Raw genomic sequence first — 15,488 nt, 5'->3', positions numbered from 1 at the left:
CGCGCCCTGATATGTAGTGGCACCCTGCGTCTGTTGTGCCTTTGCAGTTCCCTTTCTGTGCAACCTCAAGTACAGGCGGAATTGGCCGTCCTGCGGGCTCAACTTGATCAGTTGTCGCCGGCGTTAGCTTTGGCCACGGCCGCAAGTGCGGAGGCCAGGACACTCGGGGCGCGCGTCGATATGATGCAGCAGCAGCTGCTACAGCAGCAACAGCAACAGCCGGTGCCGCAGCAACACCCCAGCGCCAATCCAGCTATGGAACCGCAGGTCTTGCAATTGCAAGCGCAGGTGAGCACTGCGGGCAGGTCAGGTGGCGAAATCGTTGTTGTTGAAGCATTAAGTGTCATCGACAAGCCGACTACAGGAACCCGTCGCATCTTGTCACCGGCTTGTCGGTGTAGACAGCTCCCGTGGCCTGGAGAGGTCGACAGTCAGTGTCTGCCACATTACACAACTTCACAACTTACATGTTATGACAAGTCCGCGTTAAAAAACTCTTGCGCTGCTCTGAGTACACTTGGTGTGGGAACGGGGCTTTAAGCTGTGTCCTAATGCACTTCCCTCTACAGGTCCAACTCTTGCAGCTGCCAGTAGCGTCATTAACGCAGCAATGTGCGGAACTCTCCAGTCGGATGGCTGGCCTGGCAGAGTGGCAGCAGCAGGCGCGTGCAGAGCTGACCAGGTTGGCAGAGGCTGCGGAACAGTCCGCCGGCGACAGGCTAACCGGTGCGTACATGCGCGTGCCATGATTTTCGGTTTGTTTTCTGAGCTTGCAACCCGTTGCCTTATATGCACGTCCTTTTCCTCCCGCTGCCTGGTCGTCCTTGACAGATGCCGTCATGGGTGTGCTGGATACAACGGCGCGTTCGTTGAACGAGTTGCGGCAGCAACAAGATGAGACAGCAAAGCAGGTCGCGTTGCTCCTCCAGCAACAACAACAACAACAACAGCAGCAGCAGCAGAATGCGTTACCTGCGTCACCTTCGCCATCAGCCGGGCCTCCTGCGGTACCAGCAACTCCGCAGAGTGCGTGAACTGGAACGAGGGGTGGCATGGGGAGACTTTTGGACGGCACTATGAATTGGGCACGGGCTTTTCGTCGCCTTGCGGTTCGCGAAGGGGGGTCCTGAAGTACTGTCCTTTTTTACGTCTTCTTAAGCGCACCTATTCCTTCCCCGTTATTTCTCCATTTGCCATCATTCGACTCACAGCCAGCGGCTCCATGCTCCCTGTCCATGTGATACCGTACATGAATTCATGCGTCGTTCCGTGCTTCCCATGGTCACCAACGTGTGCAGGCGGCAGCCAGCGTGCCAGCGGGTCCATGGATCCTGGGATGGGTCCCTTCGGCATGCAGCAGTCGCGCATGTTGAATGGCCATATATCGCTTGGCAGCTTGGGTCGTGACTCCGTCGCGCAGGCGGAAGTGCGCACCGAGCTGGAATCCCTGAAGGTGCGCTTAGAATTTTTGAAGTTCGGGGGACAGAAGCCAAGCTGTCGCTTTGTTTTCTCTGTGTGTGTTATCGCAACGCATGACGTTATGGTGTCAGGTAAATTGCTTTCGCCATAGTTTTCTGTTGCCTCAAGCTGCCAAGGCCAGAAGCACGCGTTTTGAAGTCAGTTTTGTGTTTGGAACGCTCCCGTAGTCGCTCGTGGCGGACATTCGCAAGGAGGTGGCGACGGAGGGCGGCAGCCTTCGCCGCGAGTGGCAACGGGCCTTCAGTGACATGCAATCGCGCTATGGCGAGCAGACGAACGAGCTGCGGGCCCGCGAGGCGAATATTGCCAAGCTGAGGTGTGTCTGCTTTTGCCATGTGTGTGGATCATAGGACATGAAGGTCGGGCTTTCGTGGTGAACCCCAGCGGTTGTGGCTGCACGTAACCATGTATACAGGGGCTTGTGTTTATGCGATGTAGGCAACGAATGAGTGACACGACCAGTTCCTTGTGCCTGATTAATATATATCCTGCTCGATAGTGTCAAGGTTGCCAGGGGCCATGCCACACTGCTTGCAAGGGTAGCGCGCTGTGGTGCTCCTCTTGGCTCACCCGCACGCCCGCAAGGAGCCCGCTACGTTGTCGGGCTGAGCAAGTCACTGAGCGCGTCACTGCGCTCCGCTGTTCCGGATGCCCGCAGGGAGGCCGCGTTAGTGGAGGAGGCGGAGCGGCGCGCAGCCAGCGGCTTTGAGGAGAAGTTCTCAGCGCGACTGGGTAAATTGGAGACCAATGTTGACTACCTGACGGTGAGGAGAATCACATCCTTGGGCGGTTTTGGGCTATAAAAAGAGTAATCCTAAGTAACCCTAAGACCCCTTTGCCTGGATAGGAGATTGGCTGTTAAAGAAGTTACAGATTGAGCTGAAAGGATTGGGTTAACAGGCAGCAACAGCTCTTGTCCAGGAACGTGCCGACGAATCAGCTAAAATGGCTGAAATATTAGCCCATGCAAAAACTTTTAGGGAAAAAAGGAGTCTTGTCGTTATTACTGCAATTACTCTTGCTGTTGCTAATACTGTTGTCGTAACTATGACAACCTACGCCTGATAACCTAAACCTGAACCTACCTCACACCTCAGCATCGACTAGAGGTTCTGGAGGAGCAGCTGTCCGGTGTGGTGTCCTCCCTGGCCGGAGCCACGAGCCCCATGGCGCCACTCTCGCCATCGCGCATGGCAACTGCGATGGCGGCCGTGCGCAGCCAGCCAACCACGTCGCGCAGCGGTCCTGGTCCTGTCACTGAGAACCACAGCGGCGTCCGCGCTGCACAGCAGTCCAAGGCGGGCTTGACACCCACTGTGGCCATGGTGACTTCGGCGATAAGCCCTTCGTCGCCACCAAAACATGCAAGGTTCCGGTCAACCGCCGGACCTACGCCAACGGCGCCGAGTGGGATTACCGCCGCCAAGTCAGAGGGCGGATGCCTGCGGCGCGGAGGGGTTTCACTTTTCAGCGCCACAGGGCCTAAGGACCCGGGTGCTTCCAGTGGCGGCGCCGGTGAAAGCGCCACCGACAGCGGGACCGCGAGCGCCCGCGAGGCAGGCGCTTGCTCTGCGCGGAGCACAGGCGGGCGTGAAGCTCAGTCCGAGCAGTGGTGGCGGGCAGTGAACGCGGCAACGCCTGAGAAGCCGGAACCGGCAGACGCAGAAGCTGAACAACCGCAGACTGTACGGGATGCCGACGGCATCTCCCCTCGCCCTGTGCAGCCATCCATCGATGTGACCAGCGCAGATGCTGTAACTACAGCGCCCATGGGACCGAGACAGGGTAGCGCTGCAGGTCCCCGGTCCGCCGCATGCAGTGCGCCTGGGGGAGCAGCTTCAGGCCAGCTCTCGGCACGTGGGGATCTAATGACCACCCTTACTGTCGGAGGCGCTGGAACTGCAGCGATGGGTCGTAGTCCTGGAAAGAGCCCCCAGCAGCAGCAGCATGTGTGCGGCCACATCCACTCCGGCCGCACGGCGTTGGACAAGGAAACGATGCCTGAACCCAAGCTTGCATCGGCCACGGCGGCAGCAGCCCTGTCCCAGCGTGACACCGCATCTACGCTGGGACCTTCACCGGCACAGGGAGGAGTCACGCCGCGTTCGCAACCTGCCCACCCGGGACCCGGTGGAGGGGCTCTGGATCCAGCAAATGTGGCGCTGGGGCCGCAGCTGCTGACGCCAGCGGCGCATGCCCTGCTGGCACCGTCCGTCGACATACAGCGCTTGGCAGCTGTGGCTACCGCGCAGCAGCTGACTCAGCAGCTGGCCCAGCACTGGCAACAGCAGGCCGTCCTGGTTCAGCAGCAGCCGGCGCTGGCGATGGCTCCACCCTGGGGCGGCGGCCAACAGCAGCCTCAGCAGGCGGGGCCCCATGCCGTAGGGCCCGGGGGCTGGGGTGGGGATGGCGCCGGCGGAACGACGGGGCCAGACCGCTCTAGCATGACATCGCCGAACAGGCAGCAATCAAGCTCGGACGCGCGCTCGAGGAAGGAGCCGCCCATGTGTTTGTTTTGCCCCATGCAGTGATCTGTCTTGTCCTAGCAGCCGCAGCCAGCCAGTGAGACATCACCGGGACCTCCATGTGCGTGCACGCATCCGGGCATACTGTACCTCTTGCATGCATTCGTTGCCCATTCTCACTGATACCTTGTAGCAACGACCCCTACCGTGTCGGCTCACACTCGCACCCATACCCAAACTTGTACCCCTTTTATTATTAGCTGACGGCGACCATAGGATGGATCCGGACGGACATCAGAATTATCACACCCTTCCGTGGAACCCGGAGTCCAGTATAGGCTACATAGTTTTGCGTTTTTTGAGGCTCTGCTCCTTAGCCATGCCTGGTACGTGTGCAGTTGATGACGACGACGTCATGGGGGGTCTAGCCTCCAGGCAAATAGGGTTGGTTACAGGAACTGCTCATTTATTGAGCCCGTAGTTGGCTCAAGCTCGCAGCTTGGAGAAAGCTGAGGCTTAGTTGGTCCTCGGGCAGGAGATTAACCATATTGAGATGTGCCTCTCCTCGTGCGACCTATGAGACATGGACGGTTGTCCCGTGCGAGTGATTCGGCACTGTGAACCAGCGGTGTGACAGCATTGCATGTCCACAACCTAGACGATGTATGACTAACGATTCACAATAGCGTCTTACGGCGGTTGCGCTGTTTGTAATGATCATTGCGTTCGGCCCCTCGGCCGCAGGGCTGCGGTTCGCGTGCATGTCGGGGACTTTAAGGAAGCGGCGTTAATGAGCTACACCCGCCAATCCTATTCGAGCACAGTCCTCCGCCTGTGCTCTCTAAAGCAAATATATGCACCTCCACCTTCGCCCTCTAGGTGTTGTATACTAAAGAGTGCCGTATTGCAAAACCGGAACCTGCCGAATGTCGCTGGATAAACAACTGAGGGGGATAGTAAGACACTACCGATTTTACGGGCCTCTTTATCATGACAAAGTGTCAAGCCAGGCCCACGTAAATTGCGACATGCCAAACCCACTGACGTAAGATATGGAAGCGCATTGACCCAGAGTTTATGAACATATGATAACTGCACAACGTGTATAGCACTTTTATCCGTCATCTCCTTGTTTGTAACGTTCGTGGAAAAACCTAGTGTTCGTTGTAAATACAGGTAGGCACAGGCAATATACCATCTACTAAAGACTACAGAGAAACCAAGGGTGCTTTTAACAGCTTTGACTGGAGCTGGACAGTTTTAGCGATATGGATGTTGTTGGGTGTGTCGCTGCACCCGAGGTGACGCTCCCAACGTTGCCCAAGGAGCTTCTGGTGACTATATTTGGCCTCCTAAGTTCACACGAAAGGTCAGTTCGGCCAGGCACCTTGCCATGTAGCGACTACTCCTCGCACATTGCCGTTAAGCGTTTCATCCTGCTCCTAACTGAGTAAGTTTCCTATCCCGCAGGCGTGTGACTGTGTCACTGGTATGCAAAGTATGGCGCGAAGCCGCGAGGCCGAGCGAAGCTACTGCGCACCTTTGGGAAAACGTTGAAATTCGCGACCTTCAGGGTCACGTTTCTGTCCCACAAGGAAGTCATGCGGTCTGCGGGCAGACATTTGAGTCGCGTAGGCTTACATTGCAGGCGGAAGTCATCAGCCGCTGGCTCTTGCAACGTCGCGATTTCCTCAGGACGATGACGTTGTTCCTTTATTCGCGCCCAGAATACCGCGCGCCGGCGATGCTAATGGCTCCTTGGAGCTATCCGCTCGGTCAATCTCTGCCCATCCTGGCCGCATCCACCAAGCTCAGGCAGCTCACCATCCATGGCCCTGGCGTCCACGCGGCTGCCAGCTCCGGAACCGGCACCGTCACCCAGTCCGCATCCACCACCTCCTCCTCCTCCTCCCTCTCTGCCAAGGCAGCCGGCTGCGTCCTCCGTGGTGCGTTCTCGCTTTCATCCCTCCAGAAGCTGCACGTGCACGACATCCCCCACACCGCATCGCTCCACTTCGCCACAGCGTGCATTCGTCCAGCACCAGCTCCGGTCCATCAACAGCTCCCGAGCCACCTGAACCTTCTCAATCTACGCGAGCTGGTCATCAACAGGTGCTTCTACCAGGGCAGTGACGACTCGCACGATATTCTGGTGCTGGATGGCGGCGCTGTGGAGGCCTGGGCTGCACTGGGGGCGGCCCTGCAGGCGCTGCCCCTTCTGGAGCGCCTCGACCTGGCGCACACGCACGCCATCACCTACTGTGACCCAGCTCGCGGCGTCGCAGCTGCACCGTGGCCGCCGCTGAGCAAGCTTCGGGAGCTGTCGCTTGCACACGACCTGTCAGTGCAGCCGCCGCCACCGCCGCCAATGATGGGCGGCAGCGGTGTCGGTGAAGCTGGTGGTGTGCGGGGCAGCGGCGCCGCGGCAGATGCTGATGTTCCAGCGGTGGTGGTGGCGCCCACCGGCGGCTTCACTGCAACCGTTTCTCAGGCCGGGTTTCCTACAGCTACGGCCGCAATCGGCTACAATAACTACGCCGATGACCTTGATGCTTCGGGTACCCATGTAGACGACTTTAGAAACGGGTTGGCGGCAGCTGCGGGGGTAAGAGGAGGAAGCTTGGAAGCGGCAGCCGATGACGAGGTGGAGGCAGCGGCTGAAGAGATGGAAGCGGCGGCTGTCGGCGCGCTGTACGGCCCCCCCATACTCACCGTCGACGCGACTCACGCGCTTGTGGAGCTACTTACCTGGCTGCCCAGCTGCAACTCGCTGTCATCCCTGGATCTACGGTTCTGCGGCTTGGAGGCGGTGCCACTGGTTGTGGCGCACCTCCCGTCGCTGGCGCGGCTGGATTTGTACGGCAACCCACTGGTGACGATGCAGCTGCCGGGCCCGCTGCGTATTTTGGCGTGGTTGCGGTTCAGCTTGGACCCTTGCTACGATTTACTGGCCGACATGATGGCGGCGGAGGTGGGCGAGGAGGCGGCAGCGGCGGAGATGTGGACGGTGGAGCTGCAGGCGCCGCAGCTGGAGGAGCTCGAGGTGAGGATGGCTGTTGATCTTTCAACAAGTGAATTGTGTTGTCTGAAATTTGACCACACCCGCACTGCTTTTGTAAAGTTTTGAGAGGTTTCCCAATGACGTCATTGGGTGACGTCACTGGCAGGATACGGCATCAGGCATATGCACCTCCGCTGTGCATAATCCTCACTGATGCTCTGACTGACAGACGGACAGACAGACAGGCAGACAGGCGGCCATACGATTTTCATATGTTTGCTGTTGCATGCTGTTACCCCTCTCGACCGCGCAGGTGGAGAGCACCAGTGCGCGCGCTCTGGGGCTTCTGTGGGCGGCCGCAGCTGGCCTCCCGTGCATGCGGCGGTTGGTGCTGACAGATAAGAGCGCAGAGGCTCTCAGGAGCTGAAGGGCAGCGGCTGCAGCTGCAGAACCTGATGCGGCCGTAGAGACGTGGCAGTTTTGCACATTGTCCTCCTAAGCGCCCTCCGCAGCGCTGCCCTCGTTCTTAGCACACCCTCAGCTCCGACCCCGCCCAGGCCAGCTGAGTGGCGCTGGTGAAGCGCCTTGAAGGGCATTAGCTGGGAGGAAGGGCTTTTGCAACTATCGGGAGGGGGAGAGGGCAAAATAGTGAGCAAAGAAGACTGGGGGGAAAGGGTGGTGGAGGGAAAGGATGGGCTCGTTTTCCACGTTAAGGGCGTGCGTGTTTGAGGGCGAGACCACACCGCATGATGCCTGGGGTTCGTCCTCAAACATGCCGATGGAAGCCGAGGAATGTTACTTTCATCCGGCAGCAGCCCCCGGAGGAAGAGGAGGAGCTCGGGGGCCGTTTACTCCTGGACGAATGCAACACACCCGACTTCCGTCCTTTCCAACATATTCCAATTTTTTTAACCCAAGGATTTGCGTAGCTCAGATTTTGGACGTCTCTTAGAAGGTGCGTCGGGTTTCGTTGCTGTTTTGGGGGGCCCCCACAGGGCCTAGTGGGCGCCCTAGGGCGGCTGGCTTGTGCTGGTTCGGCCGCCACACCCGCACTTTACGTTGTACTTTGCTCTTTGGTCTTGTGCGCATGCTAAGATACGCTGCTTCGCTGAACTAGTGCGGAGTTACTGCAGTGTGGTTTTATTCAGCTTAGAGAGGAGAGTTCTTGTCGCTGGTGATGTGTACATTTCAAGCGCCTTTCAAATCCTGTACAATACACGAATCCATGTTGTATACTTCTTTTATGTACCATAGTCCAGCATTTTTTTTTGCCTGGAATTTCTTTGCCTCGGAGGTCTCTGTTGCTGCCCCTGCCCAATCCACAAGGGAGGCAGAGGTCATTATCACGGCCGGGGTAAAGCTTTGTATCATAGAGGATGGGCGGCTTACCCTGCCTGTGCGGGTATGAATGTGCGGGTGCGGGTGCGTGTGTGTGCGTGTGCGGCGTGTGCGCGGCGTGTGCGGCGCGTGTGGGCGCGTGGGCGTGTGTGTGTGCGTATGCGGGGAAAGATGTCCCGCAGGTCACCGCAGCCGTTCGCCCCCTTCCCCTTGTGGTGGAGTTGAGTTTGGTTGAAGCAGCCCTCCGCCGCTAACTGGACGGGCCTTGGGGATCTTTCTGTGGCTGATTTGCCGGGTGTTGCGGTACCCCTATCACCCGTACCTGCTGTGGGTGGTCCTTTCGTTGGCTCGTGGGGAGCCTCTGAAAAGTTCCCGTCGGCGACCGGTGGCCGGCATGGCCTGCTGCGGCGTATAAATAACCCACACAACCCACAAAATAACCCACGCGCATACACGTGTACATGTGCATAGGCAAACACGCACATTGGCTGATAGACCACATAGCCGTGAAATGTGTGGGAAGCCAGAAGGAACCCTAGAGGGCGGAATGGGGGAAACGTTGGTAAATGCTCTGGATTTAAGTTTTTACATGGACGACACATTGTATTGTTGGTTGGTGTAAACACGTTGCTCTAACACCACTTTTGAGTGGCGGATGCGCTTTCGCACGTTGCTGTAACGCTCACTACCGACCGCAGTCTGAAGACCCGCGGAGTAGCAGCAGCAGCCAGCACCAACAGCACATTAAGGGCATGCAGCTTGGCATGACAGGGCAATTCTTCCGGGCAACGTGTCCCACAAGAGTCCCACAAGATTGCGTGGGTTGGTGGGACCATCCGCGGCTTTGCTCCGGGGCTTGTATGAGTATAGGGGGGCCTAGCCTTAAGACAACTCCAACGCCTCAAACCCATCCGAAAGCCACAAGCGTACGGCACGAAGTAAGAGCGCGAATAAGCGCTTAAACGCCACAATCTGCAATTTTGCACGCTTACAACGCAGTAATTTATTTAGAACGCGTCTGCGAAGGATATGCCTCAAACGACGACGACTTCGCCAAAACTCAAATAAATCAATGTTAGTTTGAAGCCCGCGGCGGTTTCTCTGTAGGCATCCGTTGCCTCTCGAGGCTACCATGCCGGCGCCCAGGACGTCCACAACTCAAAATATTATTGTTTCAGAAGTATCCAAAGCTAATCTACTCAATTCGCCGACCTCAGCATGGTTGCCTGCGTGGGGTGGAGGGTGCCTGCTTTGTCCCTTATCAGCTTTTTTTTGTTCCCAACCACCTGGGTGCCTCAAAATTCTTAAAACTTACTATCAAGACGACTCTTGCAAAACTTCGTACAGGAGCCAGCGCTCGATTAGTTGCCCACATTCCATCACAAGTGTTTCACATGAATGAAAAAACATATATACTAGTTTTAGTAAGTATTACTAAGGACGCTGCTCAGGCAGCTCCTTAGTTTGGTCGCCACTCAAGTCGACACACACACACATATATCACCTTCCACGTGCCCGTCGCCATTAATAACCCCAACTAGAACCTCTCAACCGCTATCAACCGCCACCACCGTCCACCACCAATCAGCCGGCAACACCATCATACACCATGGGGACAGCAGACGTACATGAATGCAGCTAGCTACATATGCACCATCAAGGCTAAAACATCAACAGCATCGTACACGCGCGCACATGCAGTACAAGTGTTGTACCGAAGGAGCGGGTCAGAAACGAAGAAGTCAGGCCTGGCTTTGCTTGCTTCGTGAGCTGAACAAGCGCTAATAAGCTGGGTGGGCTACTCGGTTCCCGAACCACTTGCGCCGCACCAACAACAGAAATAACGGTAACAACGGTAACGGCCACATTGGAGATTGGAACTAACCAGCAGCAGCGATTAGGCCACCTACTAGCAGGCGGCAGGCGGTCGCGCCGCCATCTGCTGAGCTGGTACACACAGCAGCCGGCCACGGGAGACGTGGGATGGGGACCTTGGCTTCCGCTGCTAGTGGTAGCGACAGTGGCGCAGCGCGCGCACGCGGCCACAGCTTTTGGAGGCTTTTGGAGGAGACTTCCGCCATGAGATATTTTTTTCGATGGCGAAAATGTGCTACGCGCGCTCCAAACAAGAGCATCCGATGAATCCGACTCCTAACAAAGTTCACTTATTACGGCGTGGGGGTAACTTTAACACCCAGCGCTTACACACGCAAAAGAGGTCCATAGCAGGCGCACTATCTCCCAAACATGAATTTGGCGAAAGCGATATTTATTCCCTATAACATATAAGGTAGCTGAGGCCCCTTAACCTGGCCCACTGCTGTGTTTGGGGCTCTAAGGGCGCCCGCAGCCGCAATGCCCCGGCTCCACCTCCTGAAATGCAGTCCTAAAGAGTTTCCCAACCGGACCTACCACCACCACTGCCACCACTGCCACCACGAGCATCAGCACCACCTGCACGACCTCCAGCACCACTACCACCATAGCCACTGACGTGGCGCAAGAGAGAGTAGCAGAGCTCGTCAGCTGGCCCGGAGACTCACCGCCCAAGCTATAACCTTAGCTAAGATGATGGCTGGTTGCTCGATCCTGGGCAATCAGAGATTCCCGGATTGGTCAACTCGCAAACAAATAACGAAATGTTTAGTAATCCAGCCAACCGATTCACCGACTAACCGTCAACCAACTGGTGAACGGCGACCGTTCACGTTTGCGTGTGGGCAGGATGAAACCTATGTATGAGCAGGATGAAACCTATACACACACACACACAGATATGTACGACACCTCCATCAGGACGCCAAGTGGCTGCCTGGCGCTGGAGCTGACTTGGACACACTTCGTCAGGTGCGCACGACTTGGTGCAGGGGGTAATGAGCAAACCACATTGTCATTCAGCTGTTAGTCGACAGGCCTCCATCATCCCCACCGCCACGCACCCGCAGCGTGTCCGAACATACACAGCGCAGGCCACACAGCAGGCAGATCAGCACCATTGAAGCCCCTGACGCAGCAGCACAGCACAGACAGCACGGCGCAACCCACCAGGGCGCGAGCTGTTATAGTATTGCAAAGAATGCAAGGGAGCACAGGTGGCATTGAGAGACGCCTTCCAAGGCGTATACATGGATGAATGAGGTAGCTAAGGTATCAATTTGATCAAGTTTCTTCTTTTAGACGCACCTAGTCCTTTAAAAGGGGAGTGGGGAGAAGTTCTCTTCACTCCGCACTTCCGTACTCGAGCCATGTACGCCACTTTGCGGCTCTGAAGCAGCGCTTATGTAGTCATTGCTATCATCATCACGATGTCATCGGAGTTCAGTCAATGAAGGAAATTTCTATGATGAAATGAACTGAAGATGGCGAATTAGACGCATGTAATGATATTGTTGAACACGCATGAAGGGCAATGTGTTACATGTGGACAGAAGAATCTTTTAGTGAAACGCTTTAGTAACGAACGAACAGGCCCATGGTTCGCCTTGGAGTTTGTGCCTTCTTGGAAATTACAATAGAAGGCGTGCAGAACACATTTAGTGCATTTTTATATAAGGTATTCTCATGGGCTTCTCTGACAGTTAAACAACACTACGTAGAGCCGCGCACCCGCCCCTGCGCTGTGTTTCGGCCCGGTCAGGGCCCCCGGTGCTCGTCCTTTTTCGGGGTGAGCCGTGAGCCGCCCCACAGCGTAACACCCCAACACTCCTGTAGAAACATGACATTAGCCAAAAGCATCTCCCTGTCACAGCTTCGCTAATGATTGTGGTTGTGAACAAAATCCCTCCTTGGACAGGGTCGTTTGCAGGTAACATAACTCCCTCGAGCCTCGTAACTTTACTCCAGCGTACTTGTACTGTGCGTTAACAAGACAAACTGTCTGGAAGTAATGCTTTGCTAGGAATCCTTCTACAACGCTTCATGCATGTAAACAGCGACTACGAAGAAAACTAAAAGGGAGCAATCCATATCAGTATCATACGTAAAGGGGTACTACATTTCTCACGTAGTGGCCCATTCAGTTTCAGGGGTGTATACTTGCTTTTGCAAGTGGTTTGCAAAATCATGTAAGCTATTTGATTTAGCCACGCAAATCCGAAAGAATGCCATACAAGCAGTGTCATCCTGTACCCGAAGCTTCAGAGCTCTTCCGGCCCAGGTCGCCGCCACCGTCAGCGCCGCATTGGAAGCCGCGGAGGCTGCTGCCGCAGCAGCGGCCACAGAGACATCCGCGTCGATGCCGCCGAGGCCCCCGGGCTCCCGTAACCGGCGTCTCCGCCATGAAGAGCCCGAACCAGGTTCTTCAGGACGAGGATCTGGACCGGACCAGGACCAGGGCCAGGGCCAGGTTACCGCCACCGCCAGCGAAACGGTATCCGTGGCACCCGCTCTGGATCGTACACCGCTTGACGGTGACGTCGGCGGCGCCGCTGCCGCCGCCTCCAGCAGCGGCAGCAGCAGCAACCGCAGCAGCGGCTCTGGCCCCTCCAGTCCCGAGAGTCTAGTTGCGGCGAGGGCTCGGGCGCTGCAGATCAAGGTGGCCTTGTACCGCAATATGCGCTCCGAAACCAGGACGCCCTCCGCCAATTCCGTTAAGCTCATCTTCTCGCCAGTTGAGCCCAAGGAGGGTACGGCACCTGCGGCGGAGCAGGCTCAGCATCCTGGGCCAACCCAAATCGCTAGCTAGCGTGATACGCCCTTTCCTGCCCCAAACACACTAAAACCCGTCGCATTCGATGCCTGTTCATGTATACAACCCCCTAACGATATGCCCACCTACCATGCATACATGTCCTCGATAGTCAAACCATTCCCGCAGCGTGACGCAATGGCTGCGTGAAAATTATTGTGTTCATCAGTATGTGAAGCTACGCAAGCCGCCGCGGTGGCGCCGACCGGACGATACGCTGGGCCCCTCTGCAACAACTCTCCCCGCTCAACCTCATCATTGCGGCCAAATCGTGCCGCTGCATTTATACTTAGGCACAGAACGCGCCACAGCTGTCGTGCCCGCCGCATGGAATTTCTTCACACGCCCTAACACATAAATCGGCCTTTCCCATAACACACTTCCACTGGGGCGCGCAGTTGGAGAGCACACAGCCCTCCATCCTCTACACAAACCAGGACAACCACACACACACATCCACACACAACCACACACAACCACACACAACCACACACAACCACACACACACACACATCCACACACAACCACATACACACACCAGCTACACGCATCTGGCCCACCACTAGCTAAATCACGTCCTCCATCGTCTTTTCCGTACATATTTTCCGTACATTAAAAGTGACATCTTCGTGCGTCATTTTAATTACTCTTCATCTCCACCATTTCGCTCACGCGCCAGCCCCTTTTGGAAGTTCATTATCGAAGCGGGAAACAGCAACGACCAGCTACCGACCACAACCGTCAGCCCTTGGCCGTTGCTCGACCGCCACCTTAGGCCTCCACTTCCCTATTGCAACACACCACGATGCGTGTGATTGACACCTGGCGCACAGCCCTCCAACTAACAGCCTGCGACTCAACCTCCAACTAACAACGTCGTTCCGAGACGCCGTGGGTTGCCGCACCACCTGGATGTCGCGCGATGTAACAACCATGCACGCCTAATGATTGTCGCATGATTGGGAAAGCTGCCGAGCGGTGTGCTTAAATGTCCCCTCCTTCCGCAACTTAAGCGGGGCCAAGATCAAAGGTGGTCGGACCAGCGCCAAGACAGACACCATCATCCACATGGTGATGGGGTTGAGGGCTCCAAATAACGGTCCGTTCACAGCGCTCCAGCAGCCTAGCCCCGATTTGCTTCCTACCACTTCCCCATCCAGCAGTAGCTCAGCGCGACATCTTCCAGCCGCACAACAGCATTTAAGAATTGAGGCGCGTCAGCGAATTTCTGTCTTATAAATTGTAAAAACTGCGCTCTTGTGTGCTCATCTGGCCTAGTTGGCAGGAGGGGGTTGGCGGGGACCGCTCAGCGGCAAATGCGCATTGCCCGTACGTACTGCATTACTCTTGACTGCACGTTTGGAATCCCTTGCCCAGCACAACCGATCTATTCTTCAGGACTCATGCAGTGAAGCCATCCGCACAGCCAAGCCAGCGACTCTTCTCACCAAGGAAATTTAACATTTTCCTTGCCTATCGTAAAGTCCACATGCTTACTTATATATCGCAATAACAAAAGGCTTGCTGCGTCCGCCAAAAAACCTCCTACACAGCAAGACCCATTTTATTTATTATATCATCTCCTTCCCCTCCTAATCCGTCGGGGGAAAGCCAAGGGCTGTGCATAATATGTAGTTCATGAGCCGCCTTCATCAACTCCGCAGGCTTCCAACCCGCCGCAGGAGCAGGGGAGTACATCCACAGCATTAGCACATGCACCGGCCCAGCACCACACGACAGGAACGTAGCCACCAGCATTACCACTGCTAGAAACCGGGATCCTTGCAGGTCGCATCGCCCAACCCAAGATCTTTCGCTCTCCTTCGTTGGTGGGGCATGGCTACACATGGCCGTGGGCGTGGACGCGAGCCGCACGCAGGAAGTTGCAGCGAGAGCGCCTTCTCGCCCCCACAGACTCTATCTCCAACCAACAGATAAACATACAAATACATTTCCTTAACACGCCACCCCTGATTACGCCATACCCTTACCGTACTGTTACCCCCCCTAACGGATAATCAAAACATGAACCAAATTGGGGCCCCCGCCCGCATCGACCGCAGCAGGCTAGCAGAAAAGCGGCCTTTCGCTTGTTTCCAGTGATAAAGCACATCATCATTCCACCCCCATGGGTCATCTATTTTCTCATGCAATTCCTTTCATTAACGTGCATCTCCTCAATGACGTGCATCTCGCGCACTTTTCGAGACTGGCCCTACCTCATCACGCCAAGTAACGTCAACGCGCGCCTATACCTCCACCTATCAGTTCAGTTCCCTCCTGGTGGTGGTGCTGGTGGCAGCAGCCCCTGCTGTTGTGCAGCTCCGGAACCTAAACAAGCTCGGTTCCCTTTCGCTCTCACATGCCAGCAGCAGGCACAGCGGCACAGCGGCCCCAGCCTCCCGAACGCAAGTTCGCATGCGACATATAAACCATGGGCATATGTACATACATACATACATACATACATACATACATACATACATACATACATACATACATACATACATACATACAT

At 56.1% G+C, this 15,488-nt stretch overlaps 2 protein-coding genes across 2 annotated transcripts; one reads left to right on the top strand and one right to left on the bottom strand.

Moving 5' to 3' along the window:
* Positions 1–5,212: 5,212 nt before the first annotated feature.
* Positions 5,213–7,372, top strand: VOLCADRAFT_89919 (uncharacterized protein; the record flags this gene model as incomplete). Its single annotated transcript, XM_002949504.1, has 4 exons — positions 5,213–5,313; positions 5,640–5,890; positions 5,969–6,987; positions 7,259–7,372. 4 exons carry the CDS (start codon positions 5,213–5,215, stop codon positions 7,370–7,372), a joined length of 1,485 nt encoding a protein of 494 aa, XP_002949550.1.
* A 2,110-nt stretch (positions 7,373–9,482) lies between these two features.
* VOLCADRAFT_89918 (uncharacterized protein) lies at positions 9,483–13,067 on the bottom strand (the record flags this gene model as incomplete). The annotated part of the gene is made up of 6 exons (XM_002949405.1): positions 9,483–9,509; positions 10,696–10,772; positions 11,223–11,287; positions 11,329–11,339; positions 12,412–12,917; positions 13,061–13,067. 6 exons carry the CDS (start codon positions 13,065–13,067, stop codon positions 9,483–9,485), a joined length of 693 nt encoding a protein of 230 aa, XP_002949451.1.
* Between the last annotated feature and the right edge of the window lie 2,421 nt (positions 13,068–15,488).

Source organism: Volvox carteri, assembly GCF_000143455.1.
Source record: "Volvox carteri f. nagariensis unplaced genomic scaffold VOLCAscaffold_14, whole genome shotgun sequence".
Taxonomy (NCBI): Eukaryota; Viridiplantae; Chlorophyta; class Chlorophyceae; order Chlamydomonadales; family Volvocaceae; genus Volvox; species Volvox carteri.
The sequence above is the reverse complement of the archived record's forward strand: the minus strand, read 5'-3'. Positions and strand labels throughout refer to the sequence as shown.